The sequence below is a fragment of the Dermacentor silvarum genome, chromosome 3, assembly GCF_013339745.2.
Source record: "Dermacentor silvarum isolate Dsil-2018 chromosome 3, BIME_Dsil_1.4, whole genome shotgun sequence".
In the NCBI taxonomy this organism is placed as follows: Eukaryota; Metazoa; Arthropoda; class Arachnida; order Ixodida; family Ixodidae; genus Dermacentor; species Dermacentor silvarum.
The window spans coordinates 177,721,556-177,738,803 of NC_051156.1; the positions used below are offsets into that span (position 1 = coordinate 177,721,556).

Below are 17,248 nucleotides of genomic sequence, written 5' to 3' on the forward strand. Positions count from 1 at the left end.
AAATTTCGCATTAGGGAGTATCGTAATCGTCGGTGAATTTTCTTTTCTCGATCGTTTGTTCTCTCGCTCGCTGATTTCTTTTTACTTATCGCTTGTGCATCTGCATCACGGATATCAAGAGTGCCGACTCTACTGAAGAAAAACTGATACCTTGATTAAGCCCGTGAAGTGGAGGAAGTTTCTTGAAAAGTAAAATTGTCATTCATCCGAGTGTAACATGAAACTACAAAGGGAACTCATAGGGGTTTCCCAGAAAGACAGCTTTGAAGTTAAAGAAGCTTTGTGGGCTTCCGCAGAACTGGTATGCCATATTCAGTGTCCCTGTTCTTCGAGTTGTCCATTAATTCGACCTCGCGCTGCGATCTGCTAGCCTCCTGGTCTGCTCAGGCGGTAGAGCGACCGCCCAGAAAGGCGATGGTCCCGGATTCGATCCTTCAACTGCGAAGCTTTCTTCCTGAGAAACTCGTACAGGTTTGCTTTGAAGTTGCGCGCTATACACTCATGCTAATGACAATTTTCCCTTTCATAATACCCTGATATTAATTCCGCGATGTACTGAATCTTCATGAAGTGTCGTGCGAAAGGCAGCACTATAGGTTACTAGCCTCTATCAGCTGACCGCACATTGTAGTCGTTGTATGTAGCTCAGCCACCCTTTTTCTTACTTGAGCTTGTCTAGAAGCGGCTGCGTCAGTGCAGCGAGGCAAGGGCGAAAAAACGCTTATCGCTTGCTCGCAGGCAAAAAAAAGGAACAAATGAGGGCACTAGGAACTAAGAAAGACAACAGAATGCATTCCACGTTGTGTCGCCGTGAGCATAAAAGGCTCCGGCAAGTGTCTCGTAAACTGTAGTATCCGCGGTACTCTTCTCGAGCTTTAAACTGCGAATTGGAACCAACGCTATAAACACCATCAAATATTCCTCTCGTCGGCTATTTTTTATTATTATTATTGGTTGTCCCAGCTAGCTTGTACGTTGTGATTTCAGACCGTTCGATTTTCCGACGACCCAGTTTACTATACTTCGCGTAGCGCTGGCCCCACCCTCACATTTCTTCTTCTGACGCTGGTCCTCCTTGAGCTCGTTCAAACAGCATATGAAATGCCGATGCGCCATTGTCTTGTAACGCAGCATCTCGCTCCGCGGTTCGTTTAACAGCTTTTTGTGCACGAATTAACGGACTTTTCTGTTCTGTCTTTTTTTTTTTTTTGTCTTTCTTTCAACAGTTACCAAATTGCGATGTGTTCGATACGTGACGCCACTGCTGCTGCCGGCTGGCGGCTCCTGCCGGTTCTGTTACTGGGATTCTTCGCAGTGCAAGAAGCAAGTGCGGTGGTGGGCTTCACCATGACGCAGGGCACCCAGGATGGCACCTACATTCGCTTCAAGCGAGTGCCAACTAACATGCTAGCGGAAGTCACCAAAGAGCTCGGCGCATTCCGGTTCGTGCTGATCGATACATACAGCCTCGCTGTGAGGTTGCGGTAAAATCCGCCAGCGCTGCTTATAGAGAAAACTCTGGGCCAACTCCGATTTCCTCCTATTCGAAGACACGTAAACCGCCGAAATGCTTTTATGAGAGAACTGCAGAAGCAGTTGGAATGAAATGTGTTGCATTTGAGAGAGAGTTAAGTTCTTAGTGGCTGTAGGAGTATAATTTTGATTTAGGTCCTGGAATATTTCTCGAAAAAAAAAAGAACATTCAGAGCCCTTTCACTACTGTGAAGATGGCGCTTTACTTCCGTAAACATCTTCGGAATGTCAAATTTGTCCGGTTTACAGCGATCTCAGGCTTCGTTATACAGATCTTCATATATATATATATATATATATATATATATATATATATATATATATATATATTTATAGCGATGACGGGTGGCGGCATCCGCTTAAATTTTGCCACAAGCCCCCCCTAACGTCACAGATTTGACACGGGGATAGGAAATTGCTGGACATATAAATACTAGGCAGTGTTCAAAAGTAAGCAAAAGCTCTGCCTGGCTGGAAACCTTCGGGGCCATTTAACGGACGAAAAAGAGCCCAAATATGCGAAATAGTCTAATCCGCGACGGCCCAGTGGCGCCAACAACGCCGGCTCGGAGATGTTGAAATGGAAGCTGATCAGCATCTATTTTCAAATAAGAAAAACGAGGGCACAAATTGCGAGTAACTTTTACCTTGTGCTTTAAATTGCATTAAATTGGTTATGCAGGTGTCAAGCAAGAAAGAGCAGAGTAGCAGAAGCTGTTAAATGAGATAAAATATAGCCAATATCGTGGGCACATTCTAATTATGGTTCACGATTCTTTGCTCCTGCGTAGAACAGTTTAGTGACCGTCTCGAACAAAGCCGTCATTTCTGTTTCTGATACTGTCGCGCAATGGGCGCAAGTAATTACGCGGAACCGGCAGTTCCTACAGAGACCCAAAAAAACTTGCCCTTCCCCGCAAAGTGTTTTCGTCATCTTGGCTGTTGTCTGACGCGAAAATGCACCAGCTATCCCAAGCATACACTCTAGTCGTTCAAAGAAAACACGTTTCTTTTTTTTTAATTTTGTTCAGCGAGATCCACAAATTTTGTGCTCAAGATTACCGCCGAACTTCCCTGATCCCTCTGCGAACAACCCCGCCGTTCCTTGATCGCTATACAACATTTGTGTATGCAGAAAGCAAGTGGGTCACACGTCCGCTTTGCCGGCGAAGGTAGCGCACGGCAGCACAAAATTACTGCGTGACAAATAAAGCAAAAGCAAAACAAAATGCACTGATCCCGTTATTATCAATGCTAGAAACTGTCTCGCTAAAGTTGTTTACAATGAACATCGAGCATGGTGTCCTTTTTTTTTTCTCTCTCTCTACTTGCAATTATGCTTCGCTTCGCCGTTTTGCCTCTTTATGTATACATTTTAATGATGTCTGTGCTTCGGGAAGTGTATCCTCTTAAGTGGCCGCTTTGTTTGCAACTTGACTGGCTCGGCCCGCATGTATTGCCATGGCATCCCGCGTTTGTTAAGACTGCAACACTTGTTTCCTACGCGCACACTATTGTGAGCGCTGAGCTTTCGTGTCGGCCTCTCAGTTCTCCAGTGCACCCAATAGAGAGAGAGTTGGTCAGATCGTTCGTGCTTTGTCCCCCCGCTCGAGAAATAGCTGATACGCCACTGGCAGCTACACATGTGCACATGGTGTTCCCATAGTAAACTTTTATCATTGTGAACTTATCAGTTTGTTTTCACGATTCAAACTTTTATTCATATGTACGCTTTTGACGTTATCTTTTTGTGTTACACACAGCCCTTTCAAGATACTGCGCGTTGTTTCCTCTCTTCTTAGTGGTCTGCTTGGTTCTTCTCGCTATGCTTACACTACTGCAACTCACGGGTCATTGTACGTGAGCAGATGCAGCCCGTAATCGCCAGACGCCCCTACATCCGTAGATCTTCACTATCTAATTGTATTCTTCCAAAAAAAAAAGGTAGGGGGGGGGGGGGGGCGGTTGTGGCAGCTATCACCGCCGTCGCTTTTGATAGCAACCCCACTTTATCGCTTAGGCTTGCAGCTTACCCGCCATGGGGGCATAGTGGGTTTGGCATTGCACTGTGAAGCCCGAGGGCGCAGGATCGAATGTGCATTGGGTGCAAATTAAAGAACCCCGGGTGATCGAAATTAATCCAAGGTCCCCCACTTCGGCGTGCCTCATAATCATATCGCGGTTTTGGCACGTAAAACAACAGAATTGAGGCTTGCAGCGAGGCTACTAAAGTCTGCCGCGGCTGATACGAAGTAATACTGCTGCGAGTGCACAAAATAACGTATAACAGTTCAGCCCGCAACACTATTTAGGCAACTATGTGATATCCTGTACTATTCTTTTTTTTTCCTTCCCCCTGTGTAGGGTAGCAAACCAGAAGCGTCTCTTCGGTTTAACCTCCTTGACATGCCCCATATCATTTCTCTTTCTCTTTATTTCTTTCTATCTATATATTTATCTACCGTGTTTGTCTTTCTCGCTCTTTATGTGACGTCAAGAGCCGCTGCCAGCGCTTTGCACCAGTAGTACTTTCGCAGCTCGTTTTCGATACTCATTACAAGCATATAACCTTCGTATATAAGATTTCACCTGAAGTGTACTTCTCAGTCTCAAGTTGTGATTTATTTATTTATTTATTTATTTATTTATTTATTTATTTATTTATTTATTTATTTATTTATTTATTTATTTATTTATTTATTTATTTATTTATTTATTTTTGAGCTGCCGAAGCGATATCTGAGTTGTGAGGGACGCCGTATCGAAAATCCTGTCCTTCAAAGGTTACTTCAATCGTAGTACACGGGTGATTATGCATTCCACTCCCACCATAGATGGAAATCGAACCCAAGACCTCGTTCTCAGCAGCAGAACGCCGTGATGGGAGGAGTGTTGACGATTTCTTTAGAAGTCGGCCTTGAAAGCACATCATGACAGCCTACTGGATTGATATACCCGCTTCATTTGAAGTCACAAAACTATTTGCATATTAAGCTTTTTTTTCACGTTTTCCTCCGCACCACGTACACAGGTGCTCGCAGCCCGGCCTGTACTACTTCTCCTTCACCGCCATGGCGCCGAGTCCAGGGTCGTGCCGAATATCGCTGCGCAGAAACCGCGTACCCGTGGTGACTGCATTCGCCAGCAACAGTGGCTTCAGCTGGATTTCCAGCGGGGCCTTGCTCTACCTGGCTCAAAACGACCTCGTCTACCTGTACCTGGAGGATGGAACCATCCACGAGTCGTCAGCTACGAACAGGGCGTTCACCTCCTTCACCGGCTTCGCGGTGGGCACCGATATGCTCATGGGGCGCACTCCTGATACGGATGCCATTGAAGGGCCCCTGCCCTCACCGGATCCGTTCGACGACATCGCGGAGCGCATGTATCGAGTGAAGCTCTCTAAAAATGCCACAGCAGGCACCAGTGCGTCGCTGTAGGCTGCGAGCAGGGCCTTGCCTGAACCGCTGCTTTTTCTACAAGCATATTTTCACACATCATCTAACAGTATACCTGTAAAGCCTCGTCGCCGAACGCTGGGGGTATAGAGGGAGCGTGGGAGCGGCCGGAAGACCTGGCCAGGTACACACTCGACACGCTCAGTCTTTGTGAATACCATTCTCCGAATCATTCTTGTATCTTTCAGAATCTGGTCTTTTCAATAAATTCCCTTGTTTTCAATCGAGTGCTACTTCTCGCGCCTGGCATTTCTTAATGTGCGCGAAATCCTATACGCGGCACTTGCAAGGATTTTTTTTTTTTTTTGAGCGCTCATCGCTTGTGTAATCAAGCCCGTGAACCTGTGTTCGCCAGGTAAATGCCGTAACTGCATGGGAGACAGACACTGTGACTGGTTGTCTGTATGTGACGAGACATTAGGTCTGAGAAACATTGATTAAAGAACACAAAGTAGGGCGATGGCGCTAAGGATTTCACACACAGGTCAAGTGTTTGGACGAAAGCAGTCAATTATAAAGCTGGGCAAATACTCAAAATTTTGCATACGAATACAATCGTCCTTGCTGTTTAATTCGTATTCGATTCTAGTATTCACTATTCTAAATTGTCGAGTAGTTGGTTCTGTTCTGATGTAAGAGATAACATTGGATTAAGATCGATGCAACTGTTGACTGCTACGAATGATTCTGCTGCGGGAGAAGGCCACCGTTATGGCGCAGATGCACAATCTTCTAAGTGAACGCATGGAGAAGCCTTTGTTTAATAATTTTCAGTCTTTCTATAAAAATTCTTCTCTATTAGTCTGCATACGAATGTATTGTCTGAATTTAGGCAAAACAGTTTATTATTTCGCCACTGTCACTATGGTCGCATTCCGTTAAAAAAATGCAAGTGAATGCGCCGTGCTGAAGTGTCGCATTCATATATATATATATATATATATATATATATATATATATATATATATATATATATATATATATATATATATATATATATATATATATATCGTCATTTCACTTGTTCCGCGTTTACGTGCATTGTAAGCTCTGTAGGCTGGAGGTCTGGTTATGAACGGCATTACACGTATGGAATAATGAAAAATATTTCATGTATTTATTTATTCATTTATTTTTTATGAAAAGGAAATCACGTGATTTGTAGATTTCACTGTGTTTAGGAATTAAAATACATTCGATACTCGAAGGTCGCTTTTCTCTAATATTCATATTCGATTCGATTGGAAATATTTGTCATTCGAACATCCCTAGCTGTTTTTCCCTTACTTTTTGTTTCGCTTCGAGCTCTTAGGTCGTCACAAATCATTTATGCAGAAGCTCGCAAGATGGATGCCGGTTGATGAAAGGGAAAGATGTTATCTACCCGTCTGTATAACCAAGGCAGGAAAGAAATCCGATACAGGTTTCTGAGAAAACCGTATTGGATTTCCCTTTGTAGCTTGTTGCGACAGTCCACGCATATAACTGTCCCTGACCAGTCCTAAGCACAGCTCTGAGAATCCTTTCTCTCGTTGTTCTCGTTCCGGGCCAGAGTCACAGGTAAACGTTCGGTAAATACTTCGATTTAACGATATGTTAGGCATTAAAAAAAATCAAATCCTAAGCCTTGTGGACTGTTGTAGTCAGTTAAAGATTGCGTTTATTTCTCTTTCTCTGTCATTTACTGCCACGACAGTGAGACAGAGAGAGACCCTCTTTATTGGAAACTGGAGCGATAAGCTGACTGTTTACGCCTAGAATGGTACTCCAGGTGAACGCGATGATTAGGTAAAATGATGCACACAGGACACTACTTGACCGGCACATAACAAAGACAAAACACACGACATACAAAAATTAAAGTATGTCGTTGAAACCAGTGTCTCGTAGAAAAACAAAGTAAGCGCCTATGTAGCGCAGGACGCTTAGGATCAGTGTGTATAATAATGCGTAGGAGCACGCTTGTTGGATCAAGTATTAGTGCATGATCCAAGTATACATCGCGCACCTCAAGGTGCGATTTTTGAGGTACAGTTGACCACGAACGACTACGGACCGCGGGATTTGAGGAAAAGCTAAATATCTCTGCAAGCTCACAACGCAGCCTGATAAATCATGGTTGCCAGATTAGGCTATCAATAGCCAGATTAGGCTATCAATAGCCAAATTGGCCTACTTCTCGTCCGAGTTGGCGCCAGAAATTTTCTTTTGGCTATGTGGCTATATTGGGGCTACATTTTGTTCTTAAAGCTATCCATCCACCCTTTACAACTCGTCTCAACTAGAGCCACTAAATAAGCTACGCTGAAAGAGGGGGCGGACGCCAGGAGATCATTTTAGCGGATGATCCTTTGAAGTTGTGCCTCGCATACCAAGTTCGACGGCTCAAAAAATGTCGCAAATCAACAGTGAAGCTGCCACTCAATAAGTACCCTGCTCTCATGATCAATTTAGCAAAGTATTTTGTAGTTGCGAGTTGGTTAACGTTCCCGTTTCTGAGGTGACGCCGCCATCTGTTGCAATGCATTTTGTCTTGTAATCTACTCTATTGTTTCGTGTATTGTGTTGCGTTGTGTTCTGGGAAATTTTCATTGGCTATAATGATTCTCAATACATGTCATTGCTCGGCGCGTTTATTGACGACGCGCGTCCATGTGTGTGTTCTTTACTAGAGTGATTTTTCTTCTCCTTGAGAAATACAAGACACTAGATTTGTCATAAGGTCCGCATTTACCTATAGGATAAGATTGCCTACGAGCCTGTTTGCGGTACTCGAACTGGAGCTGCGAGTGCAGGGAAAGAGTGAAACATCTGGCCAGGTAGGGGCGCATGTATTTCGGTAGCTCTTCCATACTACGGATAAAGCCACAATAAAACTTCGAGGCGAGTAACCCTGACTTAACAAATGTGCCTGTACAAAAACAGGAAATCTTATTTAGCGCCTTTTAGGGGGCTTCTTCAGTGGCTTTAGGGCAAGCTTCTGGTGAAATCCCCGTCTTAATTATGCTTCCCGCGAACGAAATTGATATGTGTATTTTCTTGCGGAAATTTAATATATTATGCCTGAAATCACGTCGCAAAAAAGACAAATTTTTGTCAACTTTAGGGCTACATAAAGGTCTTGCTTTTGGCTACTGTTGGATTACTACGGAGGCCAGCTTGGCGATCTGTAATTTGAGTGATCTGGTAACCCTGCCTGATATTCGCATTTCCAGTCTCTGCTAGTACAGTGCGAACAACATTGGGATGCATGGTTTTGCTGGGTACTGCTACAGGCTGCTCGGAAATTTCTGAGATCCAGTGGTCCGTAAATATTCGCTGTTGACTGTACATTCAGGGCGGAGTTAAGAATACTCCTTTGAGGTGTAAAGACGCAAGTAGTGCTGCATGCACTCTTTGCTAATAGGCCACTATCGACATGCATGAAGTACACATTTTTATTTCCACATATTTTCATCTTTTTTTTTTCTTTGATATAAGTATTAAGGAACGCTTGACACCATTAGGTGGGCACCGGCCACTCATGGTTAGAGATTAAACAAAAAAGGAAATCCCTGAGAAACACCGATGAAAGCCTAAGGGAGTAAAGGTTCATGAAAAGTTGCACACGCCGGGAAAGTCAGTGCGTAAAAATGAGCACAGGAACACGCACGGACATTCAGAGTTCCGCGAACGGGTTAAGGAAAATGCTGAAGTGGAGTCCGAGAGCCCGCAGAGACATGTTACGGTTTCGCAAACAATTTGGCTAACGCAACTACACTTAACTACACATAAATGCCTAACTATACTACGCAACAACCTATAACCAACGTAAACTTGCATGCAATACGTGCAATCTACAGTATTAGTACATATATAATGAGGGCAACAAATGCCGTTGATTTATTAAAAACCGATCATCTTTTCGTGGGGGAATTTTCAAGCCACAAGCATTCTTCCTCGCTTCATATACCTCTATAGTCAGGGGTCAAGTATATAAAATAAACTTTTTTTAATTAGAATGGTCGACAACGTATATCTATTAGATCATTCCTCAGCCTTCGCTTCGCAGCTTTGCGTCGGGGGCCCTCGAAAAGGAAACGGTGAAGCGAAAAAAATTATTCGCTCGGCCACAAGAGTACTACTGTGCACTAGCGACATATCTTATCGGGCCAAAAAAAGTACAGCGTGTATATGCGGTACCAAACCGCCGACGATGCAAGAAAGTTGCGAAATGTCGACTGCAGTCCGAATCGCATAACTCCGCGGCTAGCTTCGTGCGCAACGGGCGTAACGCACACTCAGCACCACCGCTTGCTCTTCGATATTACTTCTTGCAAGTACGTGTAATACACGAACGCTGTGAAATTGATAGCCTTTCACTCTGCCCCCGATCGCTTCATTAAAATGCACCGATGCAAAACTGTGGGGCTTGATATCCCTAGTCTGAAAGCGAGGGTTGACAAGACACAATGTACGGCCAGGAAACAGTCTCGCTGATGACGTCATCAACTCTGGGTTTTTGCAACATGAGCGCGCGATACTGCCGGACTTCCCTCTTCGAGAACGTAAATCAAACGCTCCCCTTTCTTGGAACCTTGCGCCGGACCTCGAGGCAAGGCAAACTGCACAATTTCTCGACACGTTCGTTTCCCTCGAACTGAAACTGTTCACCAGATGCGTCAGTGGTGCTCGCGGAGTAGTTGCTTAATCCCCCTGTTACAACAGCGGTGATCCTCGCGTACCTAGATGTCTAATTAGTCGTTGGAGTCCCTACAGTCTCTCGAGGTCGCAGAATCAATCCCGCTGCGCGCCTTCTCAGACGTAGTTCTTATACTCTGAGCTAATGTTTATCGTGAATAATAATGAAGGCGCTGCTGATTTCAATTACCCCACTGCGGTGTGAATATTTTCTATTTGTCTCCTTACTTTCTTTCTTCTTTTCTCTCTTTCTTTATTTCTTTCTTTCTTTTCATTTTTTTTTTAATAGTACTTATATGAGGCGCCTTCACCACAAAATAAACACACGTGCGCAAGGGAGAACGACGCCGGGCAGCAGCGCTCCTAGTGCATTATCTTGAAAAAGAAAAAAAGAGAAAAAGACATTAAGCTAACATAACAATTGAGTGTAAATATGAAGACGAATAATCAATTCGCGTCAAGGACACCACGAGCCGCTAAACTGGGTGCACCTTGTGCCTTAATAATGTTGAGTAAATAAATTCCTTCAGTATAACTAGTTACAAACATTCTGCTCTTTTAAATTACTATGTGCCTTGCACCATAATCGTCAGGGATGTATTTTAAGGCATAGTTCAGGACTCCACGTCGGTTGTCGAGGTCGGCGCATGTCGGCTGAACGTTTCTGTAATCAGTAACTTATCAATATGCATCAGGCGTCCCCCCCTCCCCTTCCGGATGCCTTAATAAGATAACTGTTGCGACACGCACTGTTTATAAAGACAGCAAGAAAGATGAACGTTAGGATCAGCTGCTTTCTTTAGGTTTCACTTTCGCGCTGCTGCGCCAGCACTGCGCGTTCTTTTCTTTTATCAGCGCAATCTCACCATAAAGTTTTACTTATCTGCATGTAGCGGCTCTTGCGCTCAGGCTGTTCGGTTCTGATTCGTTGTACGTCGGTTGCTGTGGGGAAATGAACGTAGGGATCGAGTGCCTCGGCTACGCCATTTCTCTCTGTTCTACAGCCAAAACTAAAGATATAAATTAAGAGCTCACGTTGATAAAGATTTCGTTCGTTAGAAAGGTTTGCCACTCCTGGTACCTTCGCTATCGCAAGATGCCAAGTCATAATGACTCATTCGTCCTTCGCATACTGATGCTCTTAGAAACCGGCTGCTTGAGTTCTTTCTTGCCTAAGAAAGCCATGCTTCTACACACAAAGCGCAGAGGCAAAGCGTATCTTTGACTGAGCACACCTTAACAAGCTCACTTGTGTTAATTGGCACAGGAACGCAGAATGCAGAATAAACAGCTCTAAGATTCTCGTTATCTGATGAGCCGCGTAAAGTAATCGGGCACAGTTCCATCCAATAAATCTCGAATTTAGAAAATTGTTCTGAATAGGATTCGAAGGCAAACGAAGAAAAACGTTAAAAACTATCATCTGTCGCTATGCTTGGGAAGCTGCAGCATCCATACCACGAGAGGTTGCTACCGGAAAACGCTTTTATTAACTTGACGAGACGTTCCCTTGTAACTTTTACATCAAGCAACAATATTGCAGCTTACACGATAACGATGGGGTTTGACGACTGCAGAACTAGGGTCACGGCGCCCAACTCAGCAACCCTTTTTTCGTCGGAGCAGCATACGGACCCTGGACACCAATTTCTGATTAGCCAAAACTATTTCGGAAAGAAAAACAAGAAGGGAGCGTCTCTTGATAAAGCAGAAGCCAGAAAACGTCGGTCCATCGCGTGATCATGACGCGGTATTGGTTTTAGTCTGTTTCAGCGCCGCGCTGATCGAGCGCGGCGCTGATCAGGCTCTTCCGAAAAGACAACGGTTGCAACAGCAACACGACGGCTAACGAACTAGCACATTGCAATGAGTACTAAAGATGTATATGTTGCAATAAACGACCGGAGTTGCATATGTAGAGAAATAGTGCGCAGAGCTGTTGGTAAAGCGCCCGAACTTAAAATGCCACATCGATTAAAAACTACCCGGAACGAAACATGCTGCACCAAGTCTTCCACCAACGACGGGGTCACGTGTTAATTGGGCTGAGTTTTGGAAGCACGGGTGCGAATTAAGAGAGTTCCATGGTTTGCAAAGGCTGACTGCGCGATGCTCCCCGTCTAGTTTATTGCCTTTGCTCCATGGTCGAAGTAGCCGAAACAGCGGCGAGTGACATCGGACATGGCGGGACGTATCAACCGGAAAAAGAGCCATTAACATCTATTCACCGCTAAAACTTACTAACCGAAAAAATATTTCCAGTCGACGCCAGAACACATGATTGATTTTTATTGGACGGCGAATGCATGGGTCCTAATAACCCCAATGAAGAACACGTAGCTTGCAAACATTCCATGGTGAGGCACAGAGTTGAAGAGGACCTGTGAACTTTGGGGTAATCGCTGAGCTTCTTATGGCTTGGCATGGGTGGCTTGCAGACAAATAATCTCTCTTTTGTCCGTCTTCCTGAAAAGAGAAATGATGAAGCCACGACAAACAAGAAAGCAAGAAATGGTGAAACCAAAGTTAGTCCAACAAATGAACAAATCACGGTTCTAGGTGAAGTGTTCAGAATGATACCTTGTGGGGAGCATTCTGGCCCTTACTGTTACTTCCACTGGGGAAGCGTTCTTTGTTACCTTGTACGTCAAGATTCAATATAGTCCAAAGGGGTGAACAAATATGAACAGCGTCTTGGAGGCTGGAGTCGAAAGGAAAAAGAGCCTCAATTACTATGGTCGAAGCGTGGGTGAATTTGTGATTCAAGTGAGGCTAAGAGCAGCCCACAAAACGCTCCCTGGCAGAGAAGCACACACATACAACCCTGTTTTGCGTGTGCGTTCCTTTCAAAGGCGTATTTGTGTGGGCTTTGCTTAGTCAGGCCTCAATTAGATGACAATTGTTTCTACCAGGTACTAGTAATGAACACAATCAATTTATTATGTCTGAAATTGAGCTAATCTAACTTTCACCCGAAGAACATTTGCCACTAAGATGGAGTGAATTTATCGCGGTGGATCATTTATGCAGAATCAGCCAAAGCTATTTATTACTTATGTTGTACTCCATGTTAGGAAATTTAGCAACGTGGTAAAATCACAAGAGCCTCGTTTGAATTGCCTTTAAAAAAATAAGTTTGTAATTATTAATATTTCCCACTTTTAAGAATTGACTACAGCAATCTGCATTATCCGCCATCGCACGCAAATAAATTCAAGGTAGAAAATGCGAAGCAGTGCTTTTTTACTCACCAGTGCGCATGCCGGAGGCTACAAGGTTAGTCCGTTTTCGTGGTCAGTCTCCAAGCAGACTGTGCTCTGTTCCAGCGATGAATTTTCGCTGTAGGTAGCACATTTTTTTTTTTCAAGCAACACATCATTCCGCGGCCAGACGCGGCAGGTCGCTAACAATGGAAGCCGTGTGGACGTTATGCCAGTCAAATGCCGCAGCCGTCTTTAAAAACGTTCGCTTAGTGGTGGATACCGAATGTTGGACGCATAATCTGGCTCATTTATTGTTGTTATACAATCAAAACTGCTTTAAAATGAAGCTGCGTGATGCTGCTTGAAGGAAACGACTACCCTGTTTGCAAATATTACCGCCGTATTATTTGAATCAGTCAACGGTCCGGACGGCGCAGAATCGATACCAATGGGCTGCTGCTCATTGCACGTCAGTGAGGTCTCAAAACCTATATTCAAGTAAAAGCCCCCACTTAAATAACAAAAGTCCAATAAAAACAATGGTCTACTTATTTGGTACAAAATGACACGTTAACTGTGTTTGTCGGTAATTATATGAACATTTATAGATCAAATATGATGATAACGATGATTTATTGACATCCCGTTTGAAACGGCCTGCCGTTACAAATAGTTACCTAGCCTGCTTTATTTAATCAGGTATACTGTATATGTATATACATATACAGGTATATGTTTCATTCCAACATTTTTGTACAAATCTCCGTATATGTTTTCCCTCAAAACTGCTCTATCTACCTTGTATCACTACCTACGCTTATAATGGATCCGGTCATATCAATTTCCTCTCTGTTTTTTTTCTTTTTCCTTTCCAATACTCTAAACGTATCTTGCTTATCTCGACGCTGAAAGGTTGATGCTTCCGTCATAGGCAGCGGAGCCCCCGGGGGAATGCTGCGCGTGCATGCTTAATTTATGCACGAGATGTGTATCCTCTCGCTCTGGGTCCGCTTTAGTCACCTTCCATCCTCACTGGTCGGGTGTTTACCAGGGCGTCCCATACTGCTTGCCATCCGCCTTTTAGTTTAGGCCTATAGGCATTTCTGGGCCAGGTTTAACGCCTCCTTTCTACGTATGGCATATGGGTAACCGCGAAAGTGGGCTTACTCGTAGAATATATTGCGCCGGCACGCCTATTGCTATCGCGGACAACAGGTCGTTTGTCACTATAATCCGGATGGCAGCTCTGAATCGCGCACACAGGGGGCTTAAACTGCGCATTCTCGACCTGTTTTGCGAAAGGCGTTTTGTGGCTTCATATGTAATTTTTGACCAAAAACACCGTATAATGCTACGCATTGAAAGTTTTTAATTGCATAGAATACGGATATGCATTTGGCCTCTTAGCCGCGTTCGGTCCGAAATCTTGTAGACCTGATCAGCGCAATGTATACCAATATAGAAGGCTCACTATTTCTAGACTCGCGTGAAGGCAAACCCTTCCGTGTCAAGGGGGGGGGGGGGGGAGAAGTGAGTCCCCCATGACTCACTTCTCACTCCAGTTTTGTTCATCTTATCCCTAGAGCCCTACTTTATAGCTTTAGAACGTCATCTGCTGATAAGAGGCCTGTCACCCCCTGGTAATCTTTTCGTTAAGCCTTAACGGCGTACGCTGAAGACATCACACTGTCACATCACACTGCGCCCGTCTTGGTGTTGTTCTTGTACATTCATGTAGTGCACAGCACCTTGCTTAACGAGATCGCTTTCCTTGTCTCCGTCATCGATTCGTAAACTAGCATACGAGACTTTCATTCGTACCAAACTTGGGTACGCATCCGCAATTTGGTCGCCTCATCAAACTTACTTAATGAATACCATAGAATCCCATCGAGAATCGAGAAGCACGTTTTATTAGTTAAGATTACGATTTTCACCACAGCATTAGTAATATTATGTGATCTCTCGGTATCAGCCCCACTAGCCCTTAGGCGTAAACTCTCTCGCTTATGCCTATTCGACAAATTATACTACAAATTTCCTAACCTGCGCGATTCACTTGTACTTCCACCTGTCCGCACGTCATCCCAGCTATTCAACTCTGTGATCATCCAACGTTTACATGGATCAACTAACGCATTTAGCCAATCTTTCTTAGCTGCCGCGATTCAAGAATGGAATCAGCTTCCCAATTCTATTGTCCTTGAGCGTGATCCTGTAAAATTTAAAGAAAACCTCATGCTTTATCTTGAGGTATAAATTGGTACATTATCATGTACGCTTCCTTTTTATTTTTACTATAGTTTCCTGTGTGTTTTTTTATTATTTCTTTCATTTACCCACTTATACTTGTTATATTTTGTGTAGAATATTCCCCACCCCCTTATGTAACACCCCACGAGGTGCCTATAAGGCTCTAATAAATGATGACGATATGATGATGATGACGACGACGACGATGATGATGATGATGATGAACATGCGCTATTGTACATCACACTAGATTTAAGGGGGTTTTTTTGTGTGTGCACAAGCGTCTTAAATATAGGTTGTGGCAGACAGCACAATTTCAATCCTTGAGCTAAATTCATTTAACTCGAAAAAGCTGCGATTACTTCTACGAGAAATCAAAATGTTTCATTCTATAATTACCATAATTACACTAATTATCTTTTTAATTAATGACATTACGGTACATATTTCAATCTAAGAATTGTAGCTAGTGAGTTTGCAAGGCATGTCGACTTGGAACGAATTCAGAGGATGGCACCGGTTTGGAGATATGCGCCGTCAGACTTGCGGTAAAAACGCACTGTTGTCCCCTCATTTTTTTAAGAAAACGTTGTTTTATGCGTTGAAGCACAAAAGTAACTGGAACGCCACTACATTTTGTCGAACACATTGAAAATCAATATCTGGAAGCTGCTGTAGCCCTGATAATTCGTTCCAAATGGAGACGCCTTGCAAACTCACCGGCTACAACTCTTAGATTTAAATATGTGCCGTTATAAGTATTTGATTATAATGTTAATTAGTGTAATTAGGGTAATTATTCAATTAAGTATTTTGATTTCTTGTAGCAGCAATGGCCGCCTCATCGGGGTAATTTTGCTGAAGTTTTAGATTCGTACTATCTGCAACAGGCAGTTTTTAAAAATTTTGTACAGTAAAAAAAAAAAAATCCTGGGCACGTCCACAACGAACAGTCACTTCTGTATGCCCTGAATATATTTCAGTAATATGGATCGATATCTGGTGTAAGGCTCATTTATTGAAAAAGCCAGTATTTTTTCATGTGTTTTACAAATGCACGTGCCACATCTCCTTGCCATTACAGTGGAATCACAGAATCAAAACCCTAGGTGCCTCATTCGACAGATTTTGCATCTGAGATGGCATGTGGACGCCAGTCATACAAACATTGAAGAGCTATGTTCAGGCAGCCCGCGGTTTCGGTTTTCCTCTTCTTGAACGAGGCTGTTCAACTCAGCCTGTTATCCTAGGAAGTTTTTCATACCTGCGCCATGTAGCTAAGCCACTCATTCGCGTCTCGAGGAGTGTGCAAAGAAGTGTCAACTCGATTGTCTGGGCGGGTGGCACTGAACTCTTGTCGCAACCGGCGTTGGAACAGCCCCGTGACTTCGGTGGCATTTCTTTCTCTAATGTCTCGGTCGCCGCTTTAAATACTGTTACTGTGCACTTTAATGGGAATGAAGGAAGCTCCCGTGCAGACTCTTGCAAGGTATTGCCTTGGCACGTCTTTGCGGGTTTTGCTTCCGACGAGCCCCGCAAATCGTGCACCTCAGTCGACGGATGGGCCTGCAGTACAAAGCCAAGCATGACCTTCCATAGTCATCTTTCAGCTGCGCGGGCCCAGACGTCGACATAACCTTTGATAAAGTTGTCGAAATAACGGGCGCTGTCCTGCTACGCTTGGTGCCGCCTGACCGGCGTCCCATAGCACATCGATTTCATAGAAGCGGATCGCCACGGCTATGCTGCCTGGTCACCTCCGCGATCTTATTTGGAGACTCAACTGGAGGACCGCTCCCAACTCGAGACAGGCTAGAACGCGGGAGCGTGGTGCGTGTCTCCACATGTCCCAACTGCATGTCGGTGGAGACAGACCGACACGCGACAATCGTGTGTGTCGTCTCGCGTGTTTTTTGGCGCGCCGTCCCTGCGGGTTTTCGGGGCCGGGGCGTACCTTTCTTCGTTTCGCACGGAAGGTTCCCGCGCGGCCGTTTTGCGGGCCTTCTGCTGGTGGTGGGCCTGTTTAGCCTTTGGCGCAATCGTTGCGAAGCTGTGGCAGGCAACTGTCGCCGTGGTGCAATGCGGTCTCTACTTGCGCCGCCCTGAAAGAGAGATACTACT

General features: G+C 44.3%; 1 protein-coding gene across 1 annotated transcript; it reads left to right on the forward strand.

Moving 5' to 3' along the window:
* The first annotated feature begins 1,239 nt into the window (after positions 1 to 1,239).
* Positions 1,240 to 5,292, forward strand: LOC119445045 (complement C1q tumor necrosis factor-related protein 4). The gene is made up of 2 exons (XM_037709372.2): positions 1,240 to 1,442; positions 4,565 to 5,292. The coding sequence occupies exons 1-2, from the start codon at positions 1,240 to 1,242 to the stop codon at positions 4,971 to 4,973; spliced, it is 612 nt and encodes a 203-aa protein (XP_037565300.1). The 3' UTR covers positions 4,974 to 5,292.
* The last annotated feature ends 11,956 nt before the right edge of the window (positions 5,293 to 17,248 follow it).